This window comes from Chiloscyllium plagiosum, unplaced genomic scaffold, assembly GCF_037043375.1.
Source record: "Chiloscyllium plagiosum isolate Xiang-an unplaced genomic scaffold, Cpla_swu_hap1 HiC_scaffold_4, whole genome shotgun sequence".
Classification (NCBI taxonomy): Eukaryota; Metazoa; Chordata; class Chondrichthyes; order Orectolobiformes; family Hemiscylliidae; genus Chiloscyllium; species Chiloscyllium plagiosum.
Window position 1 is genome coordinate 6485007 of NW_028270142.1, and position 27679 is coordinate 6512685.

Below are 27679 nucleotides of genomic sequence, written 5' to 3' on the forward strand. Positions count from 1 at the left end.
TGTAGTCCATATACAATAGGTTTAATGGAAAATGTAGACACACAGTGGAACATACAGGCTATTGGCACAAACTAAATGTTAATTACATGAATGTAAATTAATAACAAAGATTTATATGCTGAATATTGTACATAGCTATCACCTCAAACATTTCAAATGTCAAATTATCCATTGTTTTAATACATGTCATCTGACAATAAAACAAAACGTTGCATTGTAACAGCAAGACATTGAGTACTCAAAGTGCAGTGAATAGGCTTTGACAGTTTTCCTTTACTGTTGCAAAATCAGATTAAAAGTCAGCACGCTGTACATTGACCAGGGTGCAACATTTATGTACAGAAGAGACTGAATATTAATAAGTTTCAAGAATAAGCTGCACCAATAAGCATAATAAACTTCAGCATTCAGATGGAAACAGAAACCAGAAAGGCATATGTAATGAAGGCTTTAGAATTTGAACAGAGAAATTAAGGCATATGTATGCAATCCTTTAGGTCTCAAGCAAACTGCAAGTACTTGAAATGTCATTGAGATATGTAACATCAAAAAAAGGCATAATTCATGCACAATACTCTTTATATTAACAATGAGATTTTCTGTACAACATTCAAGTGATAGAGCTGAACGTGGGTAGCCGATGTAGGATGCTGCAGAAGAATCCATCCAAACTCTGGTTTAAGCTTCACTTTTCATGTCATTTGGTATTGATGTGGAGCCATTGGAAGAAAATAATAAAACACATGATTGTGAGTCAATTTAAATTATAAAGGCAGAAGGGATGTCTTCTATTGATGATGGCTTAACTTTTCATTTTAGTGAAAACGCAGTATGTGAAAAAGCCTCTATAAACTGTTTCTGCATTACTGCAAATTGCACTTGACAATTCATCACAACAATGGGAAAACAGGCTCCCTGTTTCCACAGTCCTACTCATACCCAAGTCCGGCGCGGCTACAACCACCTGTCACCAATAAAATGACCTTGATAAAAAGTTTGCTGCTGTACTAAACCAGCCACCACCAACTTCCTGCTTACTCCCAACACGGGACACAGCATTGTCCTCATCCTTTGCAGGACTCTCATCTTCAGGCAAGTAGTCTGGTAAATCTGTATTCTCCTCTACTTCAACAGATGCACCTTGGAATGGAACCAGCATCTATAAAGTAAAGATTAAAAACTTCAAACAATACCGGTGAACAGCATTTGGAGGGGGTGGAAATATTTCCTTTGGTTGTTTTAAACGTATTCTTTTAAAATATATTTTCTACTTAACACATAACAGCAATTAGATATGCCAATAAAACACAGCAAAATATACATCAACTCTTTTGTGCAAGTTTTATTCTAAAGATTTTAATGTTAACATTATTTTGATAAAATACAGTTGTACAGTCTAGTTACTGCAACAAGCATTTTTTTCTATTTCTTAACTTTTGTTTTGAATTCCACTCAACTCAACCATGGGCAAGTACAAAATCCAATCCATAATAAATGGGGAAACTACTCATAACACACTACCACTGAAACAAAACCACTGGACATACACAAATGAAACAGTATGGATAATTGCTGGAAACAATATTCTTTTCTGTACATTACAAACCTGAACTTGGGTATAGAAGGTATTCATCTAAAGTTTGCATTTGAATCAGAACCTTAAATGCAGTAAACAATGAGGAAAGTGTAACAACTTCAGGAGGATACGGACAGACTGGTGAAAAGAACAGACAATAGAGTCAGAGAGATGTACAGCATTGAAACAGACCCTTTGTCCATGCTGACCAGATATCTCAACCCAATCTAGTCCCACCTGCCAGCACCCGGCCCATATCCCTCCAAACCCTTCCTATTCATATACCCATCCAAATGCCTCCTAAATGTTGCAATTGTACCAGCCTCCACCACATCCTCTGGCAGCTCATTCCATACACGTACCATCCTCTGCGTGAAAAAGTTGCCCCTTAGGTCTCTTTTATATTTTTCCCCTCTCACCCTAAAACTATGCCCTCTAGTTTTGGACTCCCAGATCCCAGACAGAAGACTTTGTCTATTTATCCTATCCATGCCCCTCATAATTTTGTAAACCTCTATAAGGTCACCCCTCAGCCTCTGATGCTCCAGGGAAAACAGCCCCAGCTTGTTCAGCCTCTCCCTGTAGCTCAGAACCTCCAACCCTGACAACATCCTTATAAGTCTTTTCTGAACCATTTCAAGTTTCACAACATCTTTCCGATAGGAAGGAGACCAGAATTGCATGCAATACTCAAACGGTGGCCTAACCAATGTCCTGTACAGCCACAACATGACCTCCCAACTCCTGTACTCAATATTCTGACCAATAAAGGAAAGCATACCAAACGCCTTCTTCACTATCCTATCTACCTGCAACTCCACTTTCAAGAAGCTACGAACCTGCACTCCAAGGTCTCTTTGTTCAGCAACACCCCCTAGGACCTTACCATTAAATGTATAAGTCCTGCTAAGGTTTGCTTTCCCAAAATGCAGCACCTCGCATTTATCTGAATTAAACTCTATCTGCCACTTCTCAGCCCATTTGGTCCAGATCCTGTTGTAATCGGAGATAACTCTCTTTGCTGTCCACTACATCTCCAATTTTGGTGTTATCTGCAAACTTACGAACTGTACCTCTTATGCTCGCATCCAAATCATTTATGTAAATGACAAAAAGTAGAGGGCCCAGCACCGATCCTTGTGGCACTCCACTGGTCACAGGCCTCCAGTCTGAAAAACAACCCTCCACCACCACCCTCTGTCTTCTACCTTTGAGCCAGTTCTGTATCCAAATGGCTATTTCTCTCTATATTCCATGAGATCTAACCTTGATAATCAGTCTCCCATGGGGAACCTTGTCAAATGCCTTACTGAAGTCCATATAGATCACATCTACTGCTCTGTCCTCAATCTTCTTTGTTACTTCTTCAAAAAAAAAATCAAGTTTGTGAGACATAATTTCCTACGCACAAAGCCATGTTGACTATCCCTAATCAGTCCTTGCCTTTCCAAATACATGTACATCCTGTCCCTCAGGATTCCCTCCAGCAACTTGCCCACCACCGAGGTCAGGCTCACTGGTCTATAGTTCCCTGGCTTGTCCTTACCACCCTTCTTAAACAGTGGCACCATGTTTGCCAACCTCCAGTCTTCCGACACCTCACCTGTGACTATCGATGATACAAATATCTCAGCAAGAGGCCCAGCAATCACTTCTCTAGCTTCCCACAGAGTTCGAGTACACTGATCAGGTCCTGGGGATTTATCCACCTTTAACCGTTTCAAGTCATCCAGCACTTCCTCCTCTGTAATTTGGACATTTTGCAAGATGTCACCATCTATTTCCCTACAGTCTATATCTTCCATATCCTTTTCCATAGTAAATACTGATGCAAAATATTCACAAGGCCAATGAAATTAAAGACAGTCTATATGTGATTTATCTATCAAGTTTTCAGTAGCACAGAATTTGAATATTACTTTAAAGAAACGTGTTGGCAAAAATGTATAACCTTCATACATCAGGACAAATGCAACAGTGTCAAATTTCAAACAATCACAAAATACAGGAGAAAGAAAATGCTGACTGGTTGGCCAATCAACTTACTGAAGTTTTAGAGTCATAGAGATGTACAGCATGGAAACAGACCCTTCGGTCCAATCCGTCCATGCCAACCAGATATCCCAACTTAATCTCGTCCCACCTGCCAGCACCCGGCCCATATCCCTCCAAACCCTTCCTATTCATATACCTATCCAAATGCCTCTTAAATGTTGCAATTGTACCAGCCTCCACCACATCCTCTGGCAGCTCATTCCATACAGGTACCACCCTCTGCGTGAAAAAGTTGCCCCTTAGGTCTCTTTTATATCTTTCCCATCTCACCCTAAACCTATGCCCTCTAGTTCTGGACTCTCTCACCCCAGGGAAAAGACTTTGTCTATTTATCCTATCCATGCCCCTCAATTTTGTAAACCTCTATAAGGTCACCCCCTCAGCCTCCGACGCTCCAGGGAAAACAGCCACAGCCTGTTCAGCCTCTCCGTGTAGCTCAGATCCTCCAACCCTGGCAACATCCTTGTAAATCTTTTCTGAACCCTTTCAAGTTTCACAACATCTTTCTGATAGGAAGGAGACCAGAATTGCACGCAATATTCCAACAATGGCCTAACCAATGTCCTGTACAGCCGCAACATGACCTCCCAACTGCTGTACTCAATACTCTGACCAATACAGGAAAGCATACCAAACGCCTTCTTCGCTATCCTATCCACCTGCGACTCCACTTTCAAGGAGCTATGAATCTGCACTCCAAGGTCTCTTTGTTCAGCAACACTCCCTAGGACCTTACCATTAAGTATATAAGTCCTGCTAAGATTTGCTTTCCCAAAATGCAGCACCTCGCATTTATCTGAATTAAACTCCATTTACCACAGAGAAAGCTACAGGTAGCCAAAAGGTTTCTGAAATTTGCAGGTAAGTTAATAAAAGTGCAATGCATTCCTTCTGTTTGCAGAGAATCAGTCCCCACTTGTCTTAAATTGGTAGTTAGCATTGCTATTAGCATACTAAATGGTTATTCAGTAAGTAATGTCCAATCATGGAATCACTAGCAGTAAACATTTAGTTTGGGCCTTGCATGTCTGGGCTGAATGAGTACAGTCAACACTGCCTGCTACAAACATCCAAAGGAACAAATTGTTGGATTTGATTGCCAGTTGCTGGGGTATGTTATCTATGTAGTTGGCATTGCATAGGCGCTGAAATTGATACACAAGAGATTGTATGGGAGGCAAGACCTGTTATTGGAAAACACCATTCACGTAGCCAATGCAGGGAGGCAACGTGAAACTCCCTTTCACTGGTTATTAAAATCCATTTAACTAACTTGTACATGATGCAGAAACGGCGTGCAAAGGTATTCTGCTGGACAATAGCTATATAGGCTGTCCTGCTATAACACACTTTTCACCAACACAAATTTGCTGTAATGCGATTGACGAATTGGGGACGCTGTTTCTAAAGCACGACTTTTTTAGAATGCAGGGGTGCACAAGAACGTAACCACCATGTTATAGTAGAACTTACTGTACTGATTAAACATGTACCATAAAAATGGGCCAAAGACTTTAGGTTCTGAAGAGTGCCTAGTCTACCTCAAATTAGGCTGGAAAACAAGGTGATAGAGAATCTGTGGCATATTGAGTTGTAGCATCAAGAAAGCATCCCTAGATATACGAGAGGATTCCTGATGAAGGGCTTTTGCCCAAAACATCAATTTTCCCGCTCCTCAGTTGCTGCCTGACCTGATTGCTTTTCCAGCACCATTCTAATCTAGACTCTGATTTCCAGCATCTGTAGTCCTCACTTTTCCCTAGATATACAATTAGCAATGGTGTGACATGACTTTAATTTAAAATACTGTTAATAGATTGATAGCCTACATAGTTTAGCAAAGATAGAGTCATGGATGAATGAATCCTTACATGGGATAAGATATAGACAATATAGTTTTATACAAGCTGAAGTTGAGAGAGACTGGAGGGGGAGATGCCTGCCAGGGAAGCAGTGAAGTAGTGGAATCTGTAGCCGCCGTGGGTGTGTTGTATTAACAACTTTAACTCAAGGCTCAGTCAAATCAAAGACTTCACTTTTACCTAAAAAATGTTTTCATAAAAGATTCTATTCCGTGGTCATTTATTTCTGGAAACATTTAGGACACTAATTGCTCTCTGTTTATGACAACTGTTTTATTGACCACTGCTGGGAGGAGAACACACTCCTACAAAACATACAAACAAGAAACAAGAGGAGACCACTCAGCCCCTTGAGCCTGCTCTGCCATTCACTATGGTCATGGCTGATTTGATTTTAACCTCAACTTTACACTCCTGCATATCCCTGATAATCTCTCAGCCCTTTGATAACCAAGAATCTACCTCTGCCTTAAAAATATTTGACAATTCTGCATCTGCAGAATTGAGGAAGGGAATTCCAATGGCTTTCAACCATCAGAAAAAGCATGTTTCCACATCTATTTTGAATAAGTGCGTCCTCTGACTCTAAAGTCCAGAGGATCCAGGTCTAGCTTATCTAGCCTTTCCCTAAAGATGCAATCCACTCAATACAGGTTATAAAGTAAACTTTGAACTGCTCCTAACTCGTTAATATCCTTCCATGAGTATTGTACATAGTATTGCACATACGGTCTTAGCAATGCCTTGTACAACCGCAACATTCCTAATTGCTTGTTTCTATTAGAATTCAATCCACCCAGTTTCACCCATTACTTTTGTCGTCTCCTTTATTTCACAACAGCACATGAAAAGCTTTGATTTTCTAAAGAAGTTTCCAGCTATAAATAACAAAACTATCTACCCAACTGTTTGCTTAATACATTATCTTGCCTTCCCAAAACAAAACACACCAGAGGAACAATCAGATTGTAGAATGCTTATTTACCTATCCAGGTCCCATCTTCTTGTAAGTGAGGCATGCAATTCAGCAGAACAATACTGGGTGAGTTGTCAGCAGAAACATCTCCATGTTAGCCTTATCTGGAATACTGTAACAATTAATGGACTCTCATATGCTGGGTGAAAGAAGCCCTGGTCAAGGCTCAAAGGCGAATAAACAGGATGATCCCTAGCTTTAAAACCCTTAGTTATTACAGAAGAATTAGTCTTTTTATTGTATGTTGACAGAGTTTTGGGGAGCATTACCTGAAGTATTTAAAAAGGAAAATGTTGTAGAAACCAACTATTTGAATTCAACAGGTTAGCAAAATAAAGGCTCACACAATAAACAAAGAAAGGAACCACAAGCAGATTTTCTACATTTAAAGGAGGAAGGTGTTGCAGGCAGAAAAATGAAAAGCAATGTTTTAGTCAGCTATAACAAACAGACTGCAAGATTTCCCTATGATCATCTGGACAATTTTATAGTAAAAGAAATTTAATGCTCTCAGCCGTTATCTTTTTCATTCTCCTCCTGCTAATTTTCACTTGTCTTGAAAGCCTTTATACATTTTCTTCCCTTCCCCAACCATAAATTTGTATTAGTCCTCTTTAATGTGAAATCAAATCTGATGAGGTAAATTCAATGTTCAGACTTCAAAACAATCAAGGAATCTAAAATAAAAATGACTTATGCACAAGTTTCACCTCAAATGCTTCTCAATGCTGACGCACAGCTTTAAAATGCGAGTGTTTAGATATTACAAAACATCAGACAGCTATTTTATTTGGGTATTAAGTACAGGTTTGTACACAGTAGTATAACCTTTCTTTGTAACATTAAACACTTGCTCGTAATGGGACACAATATCAGAGCAAGTGGAGTCACTTATCAGATAACCAAAAGTAATTCCACAAACTGACTCAAGTTTGAGAAAATTTATCAGTCTGCAGAAGTATCTTATCACCAGGAAGATTTTTTATTTAAACTCTATAAAAAGGTTGACCTACAACTACACAATTAAGAACTTTAGCTATAAAATTTATGTTCATAAAAGCCATGTGTAACCACAAAGGGCAATACGTTTTTAACGAGAATCACTTAGGACAAACACAATGACCTATAAAGAGTAGGACAAGTTCAACACATAAATCACACAGAAGACTTGTTAGATAATCTGACAATACTTTATACTGTGATTATGTCTACATTAATGTTAAACCCTCTGTATTATCCAGAATACAGGACACTTCGACCACTTTTTTTAAAAAAGTGGCTCCAATAATTTAACCAAGGATTAAATTAGAAAATCTAGACCTAGAAAATTTTCGGATGAATAACAAAATGTCTACTATTTATAAAATAATGCATGGAAGAAATTTACTGCTAAGTATAAATGATAAACATACTGTTGTGCAAATGCCACATAAGAATAGAACTACGAGACAAGGTATTGCGTACATCTCTATTGATTGCGCAATTCAGAGAGCATTAATCTATTTTATTAAATAAAATGTAGGCATTTTTAGGGTCCAGCAAGTTGGTGGTATAAAGCAAAAAAAAAAGCACACAACATCCAGAAAGAGAGAAGGATAAATAAGAACGAGAGTTAAGATCTAGTTCCTCCCATGTATCCTGTAGGTGCTCATTTTTGATTCGACCAATGCTTATTAATACCAAGAATACATTGTTCTTATATTGCCACAAACGACACAAGGGTCTTGGGGCTAAAGAAGAAATATACAATGTTTAAAATATGTTTAAGTAATCTCCCTAGTAGATGTATCTTACCTCCTCTCCATTTTCATTTTTGATCACTTGTTGAGCTTTCAAAATTTTGGTTGCTGCAATAGCAGATGCCAGTGCCTACAATAAAAATAAACACAGGTAATGCCAGGAGTTAAGCTCGTGTTGAGTTATAGAAAACATGGAAAGGGTTTGACATTTCCAATAGTGGTTTGAGTAGGACCACAGAATACTGATCATTTTTTGATCAGCTTCTGGAATAAAAGCATTTTACTTATCCAAGTCGTAAATAAACTATATAAATCTGCATACAAATTGAGATAACAACTCTATCATTACAATCCCTTTATTTTGCCGTTTTAAAAAAAAACTTCAAGAAAATAGTTAAACTAATTCTCATTTTTCTTTTTCGGAAGTACCTCAGAAACAATTTAGGAACACAGGAGCAGGAGTAGGCCATTCAGCCCCTCAAGCCTGTTCTACCATTCAATGCTATTATGGCTGATCTGTTGCCCAACTCTGAAGATCTTTGCTTAACAAAACTTGTCCTATACCAGATTTAAAATTAACTGATCCAGCATCCACTATTGTTTGTGGAAGGGAGTTACAAACATCTACCATCCTTTGTATAAAGAAGTGTTTCCCAACATCTCTCCTCAGTAGTCTGGTCCTAATTCTCAGACTATGCCCCTTGTTCTAGTATCCCCAATCAATGGAAGTATCCTTATCTACCCTGGTTCTTCCTGTTAATATCTTGAAGACTGCACTCAGATTACCCCTTAATTTTCTAAATTATAGAAAAAGCAGACCTAATTTGTGTAATCTCTCCTCATACCTTAACCCCCCAAAGTCTAGTTTGTAAACCAGAAATAACTCCAGAGGCCGGTATCCCGTCACCAAGTCACCCTTTATTTACACGTGGGAAGTCCTCGACTCTGGCACAGCTTCTGACGCACAGCTTTAAAATGCGAGTGTTTAGATATTACAAAACATCAGACAGCTATTTTACTTGGGTATTAAGTACAGGTTTGTACACAGTAGTATAAACTTTCTTTGTAAAATTAAAAACTTGCTCGTAATGGGACACAATATCAGAGCAAGTGGAGTCACTTATCAGGTAACCAAAAATAATTCCACAAACTGACTCAAGTTTGAGAAAGTTTATCAGTCTGCAGAAGTATCTTATCACCAGGAAGATTGTCAGAGTCTCTGACACTTTTTTTCGTCAGCCAGCGGTCCTGATTGGCTCAGATTAATAACACCAATCAGGGAACTCATTTTCTATGAAGTCCTGGCTGGCCTCGTTACAATCACTACAAACCTATACTGTATTCACGGCTATGCAAGGAGGTTAAAGATAATATAAGGGGAAAAAAAAACTAAGGCCTACTATATTGTAAAGGTCAGAAGCAGGTTGGAAGATCGGGAAACCTTTAAAGACCAAAGGTAGAACACCTCACTTACCAAGGGTATTCGCAAACAGTAGTCACATTTCTTTCAAAACCAGACTTACCTCTGCTTTTAAGTCAGAACGGATCCGTACAATACATCTTTTTACAGTCATTTGGAAAGTAAAACTGATGACACCTTTAATTTTCAACAATGCTTCTTCACACATATTTCTCCGTGACTAAAACAAAATCCCAAAAGATCATTTAAACCAACAGACCAATCAGTTTGAAATATTGCATCATGTAAAATTATAAAACTGTGAAAGTAAAAATGAACACTCATCAGCTTGAGAAACGCCAAAGACCCACAGAGTACATGGCTTTATTAACTCATGCTAAAAATGGAGTGCATTTATAAGCCCTATCCCTTTAATAGAGCAATGCGTAATCATTGTAATTTGACAAAGAAGGTAATAATGAACTTATTTGTGGTGCAGGGGAAATCTTTAAATTAGCAGCTGGTGGTAAATCACTGGCTCCTTCCTTCATGTACATAGCAAGTTTATCAAAATCATAAGCAGCAAACAAAAGGTTACCAACTTTAAGCCTGTTGTTCATTTGCAATGTTCCTGTTCTTTACTTGTTTATAAAAGGAGAAAAAAATAATAATCAACAAAATATTATAGAACAGCAGCCAATGCATTCACACCATTGTGTGCAAATTGCATTCACTTAGTCCCATCCCACAGCTTTCACTTTATTTTCCTTTCTCGTATACATCTCTTTCAATATGATACTAAGCTAGGGGGAATAGTGAATTGTGGGGATGACTCTGAGCAACTTCAGAGGGACATTGACAAATTGGCCAAATGGGCAGACATCTGGAAGATGAATTTCAATGCAGAGAAATGTGAAAAAATGCATTTTGGTGGAAGAAACATGGGCAGACAATACAAGCTTAATGGCACAATTTTGAGGGGAGTACAGGAGCTAAGGGATCTCAGGATTCATGTCTGGGCGAGTCGTGGAGGCGGATTCCATACTTAAGTATCTGTACAGAGATAATCTGTACCTAAGATGGTGCCATAAAACTTTTTATTGCACTCATTCGAGTGCACTTGACAATAAATTTAATTCAATAAAGCTAACTGATACGAGGTTTCAAATAGAGCTGGATATATCTTTGAAAATGATGAATTTATGGGAGGCAGGGCAGAAGAATGGGACTAGATGGATAGCTCTTTCAGTGGCTCATATGACCATTGGGCAGAGGACATTTGACCTATGTTAAGTTGTATGCTTCAATAACCATTTTGGACCAATTTCCATAACCTTTTGCCCTAACAACTCAAGTGTAAAAAGACTGGTTACAATTACATCCGTTCCGTTCCCTTCCCCACCTTCCTACCTAGACCACCAGCTCTCACCTTCCATGCTTTCTTACCTCCCCTCACACGCTACACCCCTACCTTCCCCTCTTCTCCGTAGTTCCCTTTCCACCATCTCTCCACCTCAGGTCTCTTCTTCATCCACATCTCTCTTTCCTCCTTTACTCACTAACTCATACATTCTCCCACCTTTCACATCCTCAGATCACTGTCTCCACTCCCTCTCTTTCCTTCCCATCCTCTTCAGCCCTACCTCTGTCTCCTTCCTCTCACCTCTCCAACCCTAACCCCATTTCCAACAATCACCACCCTTCTTCCATTCCCCTGCCTTCTCCACTTACCCTCCCAGCCCTTTTCCTACCACACTCCCCTTCCTCTTCCATCCTCCCACCAAAGCTTTGCCCGTCCCTCCTCCGTTGACTTCAAAAAAGGAGAAATTGCTCTCAATGATTTGATTTCTTACCGCATCATCCAAACCATCTATCTGCAAAGTAACGGTTTTCGCCCGTTTGTTAGTGCTTCCCAAGAAAAACTGTGGTTTGCGTCTGTGTGAATTATGATCATTTGTGTAGTCATACTCTTCAGTGCTCGATGACTGCAAAATCTCATACACTTCATTTGCTAAATTCTTCGTTTCACCAGGTGTCGTCGTTCTGAAAAGAAATGATAAGAAATGTTAAGCCTTTGAATTAATCCAAGCACCTTCATAAGAGTCAGATTTACGTAATAACGACCTTCCTTCCGACACATGTTCAGAAGTGGGATGTTCACTGGGCTTTGCAATGTTCAGTACCTTTTGCAAAGCATCTGTTACTGAAGCATTCCAAGCCCACACACACAGTAAGACCTGGGCAATGCCACGCAAGTGCAAAGAATGGCCATCTCCAACAAGAGTGCACACAACCATCTCCCCATGATAGTCAGTGGGCTTTATCACCGAATCTCCTATCAACATCCAGGAGGGTGAAGCTGAACACAAGACAAGCTATGTAAATACTGTAGGTAGGAAAACAGGTTGGAGGGTGGTAATGCAAAAACCAACACTTCCTCACTCCCAAAAACCTGTCTACGAACTAAGACTGATGACAAGGGTGCAATGGAATCTTCTCGACTTACGTTGGAACTGAACTTGACAACAACTTTCAGGGGAAATACGGTGGCTCAGTGGTTAGCACTGCTGCCTCACAATGCCAGAGACCCAGCTTTAATTCCACCCTTAGGCAACTGTCTATGCAGAGTTTTCACATTCTCTGTATCTGCGTGGGTTTCCACCTGTGTCCTGGTTTCATCCCACAGTTCAAATAGTTGCAGATTAGGAAGATTGGCCAAGCTAAATTGGCCGTAGTGTTCAGGAAAGTGTTAGCTAGGTGGGTTAACCATGGGAAATACAGGGTTAGGCGGATGGGTCTAGGTGGGATGCTGTTCAGTGTGAACCCAACGGGCCAAATGGCCTGTTTCCACAGTGTAGGGATTCTATGAAGCTCCATATTATCCAGGATAAAGCCATCCATATGCCACCTCAAACATACATTTGCTACTTTGCATCACCAGCACATAGCAGAGGCAATGTGTACCTTCCACAAGATGCACTGCACCATCTAATCATTTGGCCCAAATCTTGAAGTCCAAAACACTGGAGGTGTATCTACATAAGGCAAATCACCACCTCCTTCTCAACTAATTAGTGTTATGGTCACGATTAATTTTATTACTAGACAAGACATACTCCAGACTGAAAGTTACCTCAAGGTTGTTTTTGTTCTAATAGTGATTTTTCACCAAAACAAAAATACTCAATTCTACAGATTCAGACCCAACAATAAAACCAAAAAGTTTGTTACACAAAAGAACCAAACTATTTACATAAATTTAAAGATTTCAAAACACATGGTAATATATATAATCTGATTAATCCCCCAAAGCCCCCTTTACAGTAAAATTTGGAGGTGCCGGTTTTGGATTGGGGTGGACAAGGTCGAAGTCACATGACACCTGTTAGAGTCCAACAGGTTTATTTGAAATCACAAGCTTTCAGAGCGTTGCTCCTTCATCAGATGAAGTCATCCGAGAATGAGCAGCGCTCTGAAAGTTTGTGATTTCAAATAAACCTGTTGGTCTACAACTGGTGTCGTATGACTTCTGACCTTGTCACAGTACACACAGCAGAAAGAATTCCAGCTCTCAGATTTGAATAACTAAATAACTAGAGTTTTAACCAAACACTTTGGTCTGGTCTGAAATGTTTAAACAAGACTCTTCTCATTGAGGTGAATGTACACAAGCTAGTCATTAAATTAAGTTTGTTTTTCTCCCTGCCTTAAAGGGGCTGGGTCTGAGTGGATGCTCTTTGAGGGTCAGTGCAGATGCGATGGGCGGAAAGGCCTCTATTCACACTCTAGGGATTCTATAAGCCCCTTCAGACACAAAAAACCCATATGCCACTAATTCAAAACTCAAAATATCCAAAATTGAAGGATATATATGATTAATCTATAAATCTCATGCCATTAGGGACTGATTAGCAATAATGGCTAACCCTGCCAGTGATACTCGCACCCCAAAAAGATAAAGAAAATTGAAATCAACTGCACAAAATCCTGTGAAATATTTTATTATAAAGCTATCAATATTTACCAGCAACATGTGCTGCACTTATAGGTGGTGCTACAATAGATCTTCCAGTAACAAATCTGAGAGGGATTCCCCACAATTTTATGAATAACTCATGATGCTGCACAAGAAATGCTAATCAGTACTGATCATATGATATTGGTAAATGTATCCCCAGAGTACAAATTTTGTCACATCAGAGCTTGCAGCATTCATCTCCATTGAGTAAAAGGACACCAAGGTCCAAAAGACATTTGTCCCCCATCTTTTACACAAACACAGAAATGAGATCTCTCAACACAATGAAAAGGGTCCTTAGAAGAATATCCAAGAATGCAACCTTTGCAGTTTTCAGATTCAGAATTAAACTAGTAACCCAGCCTTACTTTTGGATCACATTTTGTAAACTTAGCATCATGCCCAGTTCGGTTTTCATTCTCTCTCTGCTGGAACGGCATTCTGCCAGATAGCGCAGAGCCTAAGGTGCAGAAGGGGAAAATAACACAGCTGAATTAGTCATCACTAACAACAGGAAAATCATTTACAATAACAACTGATAAAAACAATTAAGATAAGTAGAAAATGCAAATGCGACTTTTCTAAACAACTTTACTCCTTTAATAGCATTACTTTAACACTCCTTTCATTACAATCATACTGTAATCACAGTTTTAAGTGTAGCAGTTTTCTGTCTATCCTTCTAATTGCCTAAAACATTAATCCAGACACCCACATGCAACAATGGAAGGAAGGTATCTTGAAGCATTCTTGATAACAGGGTTATTACGGCAACATGATGAAATTCTACTTTAAAAGATGAGGCATTTAAAGCAGCCGGGAAGTCACAACCTTTAGCTGACAGACAAAATTGTAACAAATTTCTCAAGATTGAGGAATTATTCATCACCAAGAAAACAGATTTCTATGTTTCCATCAATAAAATGATTAATATATCTATAACAATATGCCTAAAGATAGAATAGTACAGTACAGGCCCTTCGGCCCTCAATGTTCTGCCGACCTTTTAACCTACATACTCTTCATTGTATTATCTTCCATGTGCCTATCCAAGAGTCGCTTAAATGTCCCTAATGTATCTGACTCTACATTCCACGCACCCACCACTCTCTGTAAAGAACCTATCTCTGATCTCCACTAAACCTTCCTCCAATTGCCTTAAAATTATGCCCCCTTTTGATAGCCACCTGCCAGCACCGAGCCGATATCCCTCCAAACCCTTCCTATTCATTTTCCTGAAGAAGGGCTTATGCCCGAAACGTCGATTCTCCTGTTCCCTGGATGCTGCCTGACCTGTTGTGCTTTTTCAGCAACACATTTTCAGCTCCTATTCATATACCTATCCAATTGTACCAGCCTCCACCACATCCTCTGGCAGCTCACTGCGCACCACTCTCTGCGTGAAAAAGCTGCCCCTTAGGTCTCTTTTTTATCTTTCCCCTCTCACCCTAAACCTATGCCCTCTAGTTCTGGACTCCCTCACCCCAGTGAAAAGACTTTGTCTATTTATCCTATCCATGCCCCTCATAATTTTGGAAACCTCTATAAGGTCACCCCTCAGCCTCCAACGCTCCAGGGAAAACAGCCCCAGCCTGTGAGCCGGTCCCTGGAGCTCAGATCCTCCAACCATGGCAACATCCTTGTAAATCTTTTCTGAACCCTTTTGAGTTTCACATCTTTCCGATAGGAAGGAGACCAGAATTGCACGCAATATTCAAACAGTGGCCTAACCAATGTCCTGCACAGCTGCAACGTGACCTCCCAACTGCTGTGCTCAATACTCTGACCAATAAAGGAAAGCATACCAAATGCCTTCTTCACTATCCTATCTACCTGCGACTCCACTTTCAAGCAGCTATGAACCTGCATTCCAAGGTCTCTTTGTTCAGCAACACTCCCTAGGACCTTACCATTAACTGTATAAGTCCTGCTAAGATTTGCTTTCCCAAAATGCAGCACCTCGCATTTATCTGAATTAAACTCCATCTGCCACTTCTCAGCCCATTGGCCCATCTGGTCCAGATCCTGTTGTAATCTGAGGTAACCCTCTTCGCTGTCCACTACACCTCCAATTTTGGTGTCATCTGCAAACTTACTAACTGTACCTCTTATGCTCGCATCCAAATAATTTGTGTAAATGACAAAGTACAGGCCCAGCACCGATCCTTGTGGCACTCGTGGTCACAGGCCTCCAGTCTGAAAAACAACCCTCCACCACCACCCTCTGCCTTCTATCTTTGAGCCAGTTCTGTATCCAAATGGCTAGTTCTCCCTGTATTCCATGAGATCTAACCTTGCTAATCAGTCTCCCGTGGTGAACCTTGTCAAATGCCTTACTGAAGTCCATACAGATCACATCTACTGCTCTGCCCTCATCAATCTTCCTTGTTTTTACTTCTTCAAAAAACTCAATCAAGTTTGTGAGACATGATTTCCCACGCACAAAACCATGTTGACTATCCCGAATCAGTCCTTGCCTTTCCAAATACATGTACATCCTGTCCCTCAGAATCCCCTCCAACAACTTGCCCACCACCGAGGTCAGGCTCACCGGTCTATAATTCCCTGGCTTATCTTTGTCACCCTTCTTAAACAATGGCACATTTGCCAACCTCCCGTCTTCCAGCACCTCATCTGTGACTATCGATGATACAAATATCTCAGCAAGAGGCCCAGCAATCACTTCTCTAGCTTCTTGGGTACACCTGATCAGGTCCTGGTGATTTATCCACCTTTAACCGTTTCAAGTCATCCAGCACTTCCTCCTCTGTAATCTGGACATTTTTCAAGATGTCACCAACTATTTCCCTACATCTATATCTTCCAAATCTTTTTCCACAGTAAATACTGATGCAAAATATTCATTTAGTATCCCCCCCATTTTCTGTGGCTCCACACAAAGGCCGCCTTGCTGATCTTTGAGGGGCCCTATTCTCTCCGTAGTTACCCTTTTGTCCTTAATATATTTGTAAAAACCCTTTGGATTCTCCTTAATTCTATTTGCCAAAGCTATCTCACGTCCCCGTTTTGCCCTCCTGATTTCCATCTTAAGTATACTCCTACTTTCTTTATACTTTTCTAAGGATTCACTCGATCTATCCTGTCTATACCTGACATATGCTTCCTTCTTTTTCTTAATGAAACCCTCAATTTCTTTAGTCATCCAGCATTCCCTATACCTACAGCCTTCCCTTTCACCCTGACAGGAATATACTTTCTCTGGATTCTTGTTATCTCATTTCTGAAGGCTTCCCATTTTCCAGCCGACCCTTTACCTGCGAACATCTGCCTCCAACCAGCTTTTGACAGTTCTTGCCTAATACCGTCAAAATTGGCCTTTCTCCAATTTAGAACTTCAACTTTTCGATCTGGTCTATCCTTTTCCATCACTATTTTAAAACGAATAGAATTATGGGCTCTGGCCCCAAAGTGCTCCCCCACTGACACCTGAATCACCTGCCCTGCCTTAGTTCCCAAGAGTAGGTCAAGTTTTGCACCTTCTCCGGTAGGCACATCCACATACTGAATCAGAAAATTGCTTTGTACACACTTAAATTCCTCTCCATCTAAACCCTTAATACTTTGGCAGTCCCAGTTTATGTTTGGAAAGTTAAAATCCCCTACCATAACTACCCTATTATTCTTACAGATAGCTGAGATCTCCTTACAAGTTTGTTTCTCAATTTCCCTCTGACTATTAGGGGGTCTATAATACAATTCCAATAAGGTGATCATCCCTTTCTTATTTTTCAGTGCCCCCCAAATAACTTCCCTGGATGTATTTCCAGGAATATCCTCCCTCAGCACAGCTGTAATGTTATCCCTTGTCAAAAATGCCGCTCCCCTCCTCTCTTGCCTCCCTTTCGATCCTTCCTGTAGCATTTGTATCCCGAAACATTAAGCTGCCAGTCCTGCCCATCCCTGACCCATGTCTCCGTAATTGCTATGATATCCCAGTCTCATGTTCCTAACCATGCCCTGAGTTCATCTTCCTTCCCTGTTAGGCCCCTTGCATTGAAATAAATGCAGTTTAATTTATTCGTCCTACCTTGTCCCTGCCTGCCCGACTCACTTCTGTTCTTAGCAGTACCCATCTCAGATCGATCTCTTTCCTCATTATTCCCCCCCCCCCCCCCCCAAACCTTACTAGTTTAAATCCTCCCAAACAGTTCTAGCAAATTTCCCCGCCAGTATATTAGTCCCCTTCCAATTTAGGTGCAATTCATCCTTCTTGTACAGGTCACTTCTACCCAAAAAGAGATTCCAATGATCCAAAAATGTGAATCCTTCTCCCATACACCAGCTCCTTAGCCATGCATTCATCTGCTCTATCCTCCCATTCCTGCCCTCACTAGCTCGTAGCGCTGGGAGTAATCCAGATATTACTACCCTTGAGGACATCCTTTTTAAATTTCTGCCTAACTCTCTGTAATCCCCCTCCAGAATCTCAACCTTTTCCTTTCCAATGTCGTTGGTTCCAATGTGGACAATTACCTCCTGCTGGCCCCTCTCCCTTGAGAACATTCTGCACCCTCTCCGAGACATCCTTGATCCTGGCACCAGGGAAACAACACACCATTCTGCTTTTACTCTGCTGGCCACAGAAACGTCTGTCTGTACCTCTAACTACAGAATCCCCTAACACAATTGATCTCTTGGAAGCCGATGTACCCCTCGTTGCATTACAGTCAGTCTCAATACCAGAAATTTGCTGTTTGTGCTACGTTCCCCTGAGAATCCATCACCCCCTACATTTTCCAAAACAGCATACCTGTTTAAAATGGGGATATCCACAAAAGACTCCTGCCCTAGGTGTCGACCTCTCTCACCCTTCCTGGAGTTAACACCATACTCCTTCTTAACAACCCTATCAACTTTGGAGGCAACTTTCAGGGATCTATAGGCATGGACCCCAAGATGCCCGTGTTCTTCCACACTGCCAAGAATTGTGCCTTTAACCTGTATTCTGCATTCAAATTTGACCTTCCAAAGTGAATCACTTCACATTTTTCCAGGTTGAACTCCATCTGCCACTTATCAGCCCAGTTCTGCATCCTGCCAATGTCCCATTGCAACCTACAAAACCCTCCACACTATCCACCACTCCACCAACCATCATGTCATTGGCAAACTCACGAACCCAACCTTCCACTTCCTCAGCCATGTTATTTTTGAAAAATCACGAAGCGCAGAGGTCCCAGTGAGAACGTGTATAGGGTATGAACAGGTCGGGAAAGAGTCAAGTTCTGAGTTTTGTGAAACAAGAGGTTCAGCTGAGTATGAATCAGATCATGTAAGAACTTGCAGTTAACAATGGGGTGCTGGAGTCAAGGGTAATGGGTTAACAAGGTGGAAAAGCATTCATTATGTAAAGCCATTTAACAATAGTGGAAGAATTCAGTATGTAAGATCAGTTAACAAGGTGGAAAATATTTGTTATGTGAAGCCAGTTAAGGTTAAGAACATTCATTATGTAACAGCAGATGGCTTAATCTTTACTGTTGATGCTCGCTGATTGTAATGGTCACCCAATCAATATGTATGTTGCCTTATCTGGATGCTCCTCTCTGCAAAAGGACTATATAATTCATTACGAAACCGCTGTTCGAGACAGAAGACCGAGAACTCATGTCACTGTGCACATGGATGATCGTTCTCTCGCCCTCCAGGGCCTGGAATAAAGATGGAGGTGGTAAACTATACTGTGTCTCTGAGCGTTTTGCTTCCACTAAGGGGGGAGAAAATGGGATGACACCAGAACTGATCCCTGCAGAACACCACTGGTCACTTAGCTCCAGGCTGAATATTTTCCATCTATCACCACCTGCTGTCGTCTATGGGCCAGCCAATTCTGTATCCAGCCAGATTTCCCTGTATCCCATGCCTCCTTACGTTCTGAATGAGCCTACCATGGGGAACCTTATCAAACGAATTGCTAAAATCCACGTACATCACACCCATTGCTTTACCTTCATCAATATGTTTTGTCACATCCTCAAAAAAATTCAATAATGTTTGAGAGGCGTGACCTGGCCCTCACAAAGCCATGCTGACTCTCTCGAATTCTTGAGTGACCCTACCCTCACTCTGGCTATCCTTGTGTTCCTCACATAAGTGTAGAATGCCTTTGGGTTTTCCTTAATCATATCCGCTAAAGCTTTTTCATGCCCCCTTCAAGCTCTCATGTCCATTCTTCAGTTCCTTCCTGGCTACCTTGTAACCCGTTGAAGCCCTGTCTTATCCTTGCCTCCTCAACCTTAAGTAAGCTTCCTTCTTCCTCTTGACTAGATGTTCCACATCCCTTGTCACTTATGGTTCTTTCAACCCACTATCTCTTCCTTGCCCCAGTGGGACAAACCCGTCCAGCACTATCAGCAAGTGCTTCCTAAACAACCTCCACATTTCTGGCGTGTGTTTTCCTAAGAACATCTGTTCCCAATTTAGATGCCCCAGTTCCTGCCTAATAGCATTGTAATTCCCCCTCCCCCAATTAAATACTTTCCCATACTGTCTGTTCCTATCCATCTCCATAAGGATAGTAAAGGTCAGGGAGTAATGATCACTATCACCAAAGTGTTTGCCCATCGAGAGATCTGACACCTGGCATGGTTCGTTGCCAAGCACCAAATCCAATATGCTCCCCCCCCCCCCACCTGCCTATCTACATATTAAGTCAGAAACCTTTCCTGGACACACCTGACAAAATCTGCTCCATCCAAATTATTTTAACTAAGAAGGTTCCAATCGATATTAGGGAAGTTAAAGTCACCCAAGACAGCAACCTTGCTACTTCTGCAGAGTTACAGAAGTGTATGAGATCATGAGAGACACGCATAAGATAAATGCACTCAGTTTTTTTCCCAGGGTTGGGGCTTCGATGACTACAGGGCATGAGTTTAAGTTTAGAGGGGAAAGAATAAAAGGGAACCTGAGGGACGATTTTTTTTTTTTACACAGTGTGCTACACATTTGAAATGAGTTGCCAGTGGAAGTGGTTAAGGCAGGTACATTAACAACATTTAAAAGGCATTTGGACAAATACCTGGATATGAAAGTGTTATGAAGATGAGGGTGTATTTTAAGAGAGTTAAAAGCAGCAGAACTAACGGATACAGCACCAAGTGTTCTCAATAAGACAACAATGTAACACATGCTCAAACAACTCGATTAACTCGCTGCCTGGAGACAAAAACAAATCTGAATTCTGCCAATCAGTTTAAATAGTACCCCGAAAAATATCAAACTCCAGTCCAGTTCTGACTTTGGTATATTGACAATCTTAAAAGCTAATGACACGATCCAATGCTTTGAGGGTATAAGACCGGGGAAAATTGAACTGTTGAGGAGAACCAACAAGCCCAGCATATAAACAGACTGCCTGAAAATAGCTCTTTTTAAAAGGCACTCAAAACTGCTGACGCTTTTATATAGAACAGGTGGCAATATTTGTGGCTGGGAAGTAAAGAAAATATTTACTTCTTCATAAATATTCAAAATAATTAACGTGTTACTTTGTAAAGCAAGAAGTTTCAAAAGAATTTGCAGTACCTGGTACTCAAAAAAGCAGATTTCTTTTGCAGGTTTTAAGTCATAGTTCTCTGTCAAGCAAAACCACTCGGCCATTCTGATTCTTTATATCAAAACAATTTAATTTTAATCACAGTCATATTATGCTGGTGCTATGCCTTTTCATGTTCAACTGACCATGGAAGAAATTGCCAGCGCATCTCTCAGTCAATACAGGTGCCACTCTCCTGCACTCTTACTGTGTTTCTCCCAATAGTCTTTGTTCAGCAGGAGACAATGCCATTCTATTCTTCTGTCATTTGCCACATAAGCTGGTTAGTAATAGGTACGCAAGGTAGGATTATGATATGATTTTGAATATTTCCTGTGTCCGGTAAAATACAATTATTTTCCAGGAAAGTTCTTCTGCCAGGCAATGCTGGAAATTCTTTAATTTAAAGCTGCAAAACTTATCATTCCCATCAGTCCAAAACAACTGACCTATCGTCCCAAGACAGTGACTACTCATCTGAAATGCTGCAAACTGCCACTTAGCACAATACCAATCAAACCCTTTAAAAAAGGTTATATTTCAATGTGATTATCTTTCATTATTTAAAATTCCAGTGTATAGGTCTGTTCCAGTCAACCTCTTTTCATAGGACGTCCCCTGCTAAATTGTTTGCTGTTTACTTTGCTAAATTTCAAGAATTCCCAGATCAACAAAAATTTCAGAAACTGAGTAGGCTGTTATTTGACTTTACAAGTAGAGACAAAAACCAAGCAAGGAAGTTAAGGTAAACATTTATAAACAAACATGGTTAGACTTCCAATAAATTGTACTTATTTCTGAGCATCACTCTTCAGGAACGATGAAAATGCTTTGGAGAAGATTTAATCAGAATTCTAACAAAGGTGAGGGCCATCAGTAGAAACGAGAGAAGTTACAATTATTTTTCTTGGAGCAGACAACTAAGGACTTACCGACTACAAAATCACATTTCGTTTTGTTTTTGAATTTGCAAGCTTGGGCTGATAGAGGACAGTCTGTACTGCTGAACATTACTGACTGTGCCAATTCTGCACACACCATCAATTAAAGAAACATGGGTCATTTACACATGCTTGAAGCAACATACATCATGCAGGGATACATTCCTTGCAAAAAGGAATATGTTCAAGCCTTAGCTTTTTATACAACCAGGAGCTTAGGAAGTACTTGGTTCCCAGTTAACTTCTCTATGGCAATACCACAGCCAGAATTGACTTTTCAAATAATCAGAACTCTTTTTCTTTCCTTTACAAATTGCTGCAATTGTTTAAAATTTGGTATACTTGCAATTGACCTGATGAGTATAAGATGAAATGCTTTGCTAACATCTCTTTTAGAAAATATTCAAGTTCAATAATTGTTACAATTGCAAATTTTTGCAGGAATTACAAGAGGGAAAAGTGAGCTGATATTTAGTGAAACTAAGAGAATGCAGCTATTAATTTAATCTCAGAACAAAACCCAATAATCCCATTTGATTTTTCCCTAGTTGCACTAGTAAAGCTCTTAGTTAACGAAAGTTGTAAATTAACTATAAACATAAATACAAACAGTGATACAGACAAGATCTTTTGGTAGATGCTGAACTTGTATCAATAATTTTGAAAACCGAAGTACATACAGATGAAGTAAATTAACACTTACCAAAAGTGCAGAATAAACAACTTGAGGATTGGAGTGGTCTAGGAACAGGATTAACCCAGGCAGACATCCCTGATCCTGAACAATTGCTCGCCTGTTTAAGGGGTCAGATGCTAAATCTTGCAGCTGGTTTACTACTGCTAGGGCATCAGGCTCCCCACTCATCGTGCCACCATCCACTATGCCACATGTGTTAAGCAAGTTTCTCAAAAATTCCCTGCAAAATAAACACACATTAGGCCAATGACAAATTGAATACAATAATAACATTTAGTTAAATTTGAGCAATCATTTCCATCTTACACACTCAACAGTCAGTAATTTTTTTATTTAAGCCATCAATGTAGACAACTCGGGTTGATCATGTAGCAGTGATTCACATGTTAGTGAACTTTTAAGTAAATGTCATTCACAACTAATCAGATTTTTAAAAAGTGCCATTTCATATGTACTCCAAAGTACTAAACCCAGGTGAAGCTACAGGATTTAGACTACAAGAACACACCAAGATTGAAAAATAGCCATTGCAGTACCCAAAGCCCAACTAAAGTAGTCACAGTCTTACCAGACCATTGGACTACTCTCTTATGAGAGAGAGACAGACAGACAGACACACAGACAGAGAGAGAGAGAGACAGACACACAGAGAGAGAGAGAGAGAGAGAGAGACAGACACACAGAGAGAGAGAGAGAGAGAGAGAGAGACAGACACACAGAGAGAGAGAGAGAGAGAGAGAGAGACAGACACACAGAGAGAGAGAGAGAGAGAGAGACAGACACACAGAGAGAGAGAGAGAGAGAGACAGACACACAGAGAGAGAGAGAGAGAGAGACAGACACACAGAGAGAGAGAGAGAGAGAGACAGACACACAGAGAGAGAGAGAGAGAGAGACAGACACACAGAGAGAGAGAGAGAGAGAGACAGACACACAGAGAGAGAGAGAGAGAGAGAGAGAGAGAGAGACAGACACACAGAGAGAGAGAGAGAGAGAGAGAGACAGACACACAGAGAGAGAGAGAGAGAGAGAGAGACAGACACACAGAGAGAGAGAGAGAGAGAGAGAGACAGACACACAGAGAGAGAGAGAGACAGACACACAGAGAGAGAGAGAGACAGACACACAGAGAATTGGAGGTATTTCAACTGGGGGTCATCACATATCACGTAAGGGGAGAAATTCAGAAGATGAATCCTTCAAGGTAACGCCAGCCAGTGTATGAATTGAACCCATGCTGTTGGTATCACTCTGTACTGAAAACCAACCATCCAGTTAACTGAGCTGACCAACCTCTGTTGAGTCTTGTTAAAGAAAACAAGAGCTGAAGCACCAGAGATCAAGAGCAGTTCATCAAACTGACAAACAAACAAACAGTCATCTAGACTCAAAACGTTAGCTTGCATTCTCTCCATGGATGCTGCCTGACCCACTGTGATTTCAAGCATTTTTTGTTTCCAATTCTGATTCCAGCATCCGCAGTAATTTGCTCCAACCAAGAGCAGTTACTTCAATATAGAGTTGATGGTATGGAAACAGACCCTTTGGTCAAATCAGTCCATGCGATCATGTTCCCTGACTATACTAGTCCCACCTGTCTGCATTTAGTCCAAATCTCTCTAAACCTTTACTATTCATTAATTTTTCCAAATATCTTTTAAATGTTGCAACTGTACCTGCATCTACCACTTTCTCTGGCAGTTCATTCACATAAGAAGCACTTTGTTTAAAAAAAAAACATTGCCCCTCCACATCCTTTTTAAAACTTTGTGATTTTGGAGAAAATTTGTAGCTCAGATTGTGTTCCGGTTGTAAGTTTGCTCACTGAGCTGGTAGATTTGTTCTCAGACGTTTTGTCACCATGCTCGGTCACATCATCAGCAAGCCTCCAATGAAGCGGTGGTGCTCTATCCCGCTTGCTAGTTGTGTGTCTTGGTTTATTGTGGTGGGTGATATCACTTCCGTTCTTTTGCTGAGGAGTTGGTAATTGAGGTGCAAATCGAAATGTTTGCTAATGGAGTTCCGGTTTGATTGCCAGGCCTCTAGGAATTCCCACACATGGCTTTGTTTAGCCTGTCCCAGGATACATGTATTGAACCTGCTCTACGTCAATGGATACTAGTGATAGTTGGTCATGTTGTTTGTTGGCTAGTTGGTGGTCATGTATCCTGGTGGCTAGTTGGTGCTCATGTATCCTGGTGGGTAGATTCCTGCCCGTCTGTCCGACGTAATGTTTGTTGTGGTCCTTGCAAGGTATTTTATGTATGACGTGTATTCTGCTGGTTGTTGGTACAGGGTGCTTTAAATTCATCAGGAGTTGTTTCAATGTGGTGGTAGGTTTGTGGGTTACCATGATGCCTTGGGGCTGCAGTATTCTGGTCGTCATCTCTGAAATGTCCTTAATGCATGGCAGTTTGGCTAGAGTTTCTGGACGTGTTGTGTCTTCTTGTTTAGGTCTGTTGTATAGGAATCGGTGACTCCACTTATTGGGTACCCATCGTTTCCGAACATGCCGTATAGGTGTTTTTCCTCGGCTTCTCTTAGCTCGTGGATGCTGCAATGTGTTCCGGCTCGTTTAAATAATGTCCTGATGCAGCTCCTTTTGTGGGTGCCGGGATGATTGCTTCTGTAGTTGAGTATCTGGTCAGTGTGTGTGGCTTTCCTGTAAACGCTGGTCTGTAGCTCTCTATTGGCTTTGCATTCTACCGTGACATCTAAAAAAAAGGACAGGCCATGCTTACACACAGCAATAACACGGACAATTCAGATATTTGGATAAAGAATCTTTGGACTGAGCACTCAGACACGGAAAAAGCCGTCTGAGTATGAGGGATGAAGTTCAACCAGAGGGACGCAGACAAAAGGACTTCTGAGCAGCACTGGGTGAATTATTAGAGGACTGGCATTCAAACTGGAACTCCATTAACAAACATCAATTTACCAATCTCTCAGAAAAAGAACTGGAAGAGATAACAGCCACCACAATAAACCAAGACAGATAAATGGAAAGCAGGACAGAATACAGTGCTTCACCGGAGGCTCACTGATGTTACCTAGCATGGTGATAAAACATAGGAGAACAAACCTACCAACTCAGAGAGTAAACTTACAAGCTTCTTAAAACGTTCTCCTCTCACCTTAAAAATATGCCCGTAGTTTTGAACTCACCCATCCTGAGGGAAAAGGCCCTTGTCATTCACCTTTCTTATGCCAGTCTTTTCAGACTGGAGGCATGTGACCAGTGGAGTGCCACAAGGATTGGTGCTGGGTCCACTACTTTTTGTCATTTATAGAAATGATTTGGATAGGAACCTAGGAGGTATAGGTAGTAAGTTTGCAAATGACACCAAAATTGGAGGTGGCGTGGACAGCGAAGAAGGTTACCTCAGATTACAACAGGATCTTGATCAGATGGGCCAATGGGCTAAGAAGTGGCATGGATGGCAAAATCACAAGGGGCATGGATAGGATAAAGAGACAAATGTCTTTTCCCTGGGGTTGGGGAGTCCAGAACTAGAATGCATAGGTTTAGAGTGAGAGGGGAAAGATATAAAAGGTACCTAAGGGGCAACTTTTTCACACAGAGGGTTGGACATGTAATGAATGAGCTGCCAGAGGTGGTGATGGAGGTTGGTACAATTGCAACATTTGAAAGGTATCTGGATGGGTATATGTTTAGGAAGGGTTAAGGGAAATGGGTTGAGAGCGTGGTGCTGGAAAAGCACAGCAGGTCAGGCAGCGTCCGAACAGCAGGAAAATTGATTTTTCGGGCAAAAGCCCTTCATCCACGAATAGCTTTTGCTTGAAACATGGATCTTCCTGCTCCTCGGATGATGTCTGACCTGCTGTGCTTTTCCAGCACCACACTCTTGACTCTAACCTCTAGCATCTGCGGTGCTCACTTTCACCTTTAGAGGTATATGGGCCAATTGCCAGCAAATGGGACTAGATTAGGTTGGGATTTCTAATCGGCATGGGGGGGGGGGGGGGGTTGGACCAAAGGGTCTGTTTCCATGCTGTACATCTCTATGACTCTGTGATCTTATAAACCTCACTAAGGTCACCCCTCCACCTCACATAATTTATCAAGAGGGATGGTGCCAAAATGGAGAGAGACTAATTAGTAATTACTGCTGGCAAACCTCCTTCTGTGATGTAATGTTCTCATTTTAGTGTTAGATCCAAGGTCACAGGGTTCATGGAAAAATGGCGAGACCATCAAAGCCTTGTGTGCCCTCTGCAAAACCTGCCTTATTCATTGTAAGCCAGCAACTGTGATTGCACACCTTTGAAATTTTACACACATGTAAACCACAAAGGAAAAACCAAAACCCGTTTGCTCAAACACTTCGTTCAAAAATAGCCGGGAAGAAGCTCAGCCCGTCACTGGACAGAGAAAACAGTTTTATTCAGTGAAAAAAAAAGACGAGATTCTAAGTGCGGGCCTAAATTCCAGCAACGTTTTTTTTAAAAAAAAAGAAAGAATACCAGCCCTAAAACAGGACGGAGTGTAAATGAAATGAAAGCTGTGATATGAGCGTGTGAGGGCCGGTGAGGGAGGGTGTCACTGTGGGGGCCGGCTCGAGCCCAGCCCTGAGGCCGCATGGGCCCCGGAGTCGAGTACACGCCTTGGCCTACCTTGTTCCTCCCGGGCGGGCGAGCGAGCGAGCGGCCGCTCCTGCACAGTAACCCCGCGCCTATCGATGACTCGGTTTCCCCCCCCGCTCTCCAAGCACCTCCTGCAATCCTCAAGTGATCGCCGCTGTACCTGCTCCCGAGCCCGGGCCACCCACTCACACCGCGCCACCTCATTGGCTCACAGCCACGTGCGCGGGGGGCCAGCCAATCAGACGGCGTC

General features: G+C 41.2%; 1 protein-coding gene across 2 annotated transcripts; it reads right to left on the bottom strand.

Annotated features, from left to right (window-relative positions):
- On the bottom strand, nucleotides 1-27596 carry armc1 (armadillo repeat containing 1). Of its 2 annotated transcripts, none has more exons than XM_043689285.2 (7): nucleotides 27460-27596; nucleotides 22828-23041; nucleotides 13994-14085; nucleotides 11461-11650; nucleotides 9732-9848; nucleotides 8264-8338; nucleotides 1-1159 (listed from the first exon to the last, which is right to left on the bottom strand). In XM_043689285.2, the coding sequence occupies exons 2-7, from the start codon at nucleotides 22987-22989 to the stop codon at nucleotides 968-970; spliced, it is 828 nt and encodes a 275-aa protein (XP_043545220.2). In that variant the 5' UTR covers nucleotides 22990-23041; nucleotides 27460-27596; the 3' UTR covers nucleotides 1-967. The 2 variants fall into 2 exon arrangements, with proteins under 2 accessions (XP_043545220.2, XP_043545221.1); XM_043689286.2 differs by lacking the exon at nucleotides 27460-27596 and adding an exon at nucleotides 24498-25476.
- Between the last annotated feature and the right edge of the window lie 83 nt (nucleotides 27597-27679).

Bases quoted from the DNA above. Each gene is read 5' to 3' on its own strand.
- armc1 (XM_043689285.2), bottom strand. From the start codon at position 22,989: ATGAGTGGGGAGCCTGATGCCCTAGCAGTAGTAAACCAGCTGCAAGAT. The intron at 11,651-13,993 runs GTAAGGCTGGGT...ATTTCTTTTCAG, and splicing joins TTACAAAATGTGATCCAAAA to AACGACGACACCTGGTGAAA. The intron at 9,849-11,460 runs GTAAGAAATCAA...ATTTTGTTTTAG, and splicing joins TAGATGGTTTGGATGATGCG to TCACGGAGAAATATGTGTGA.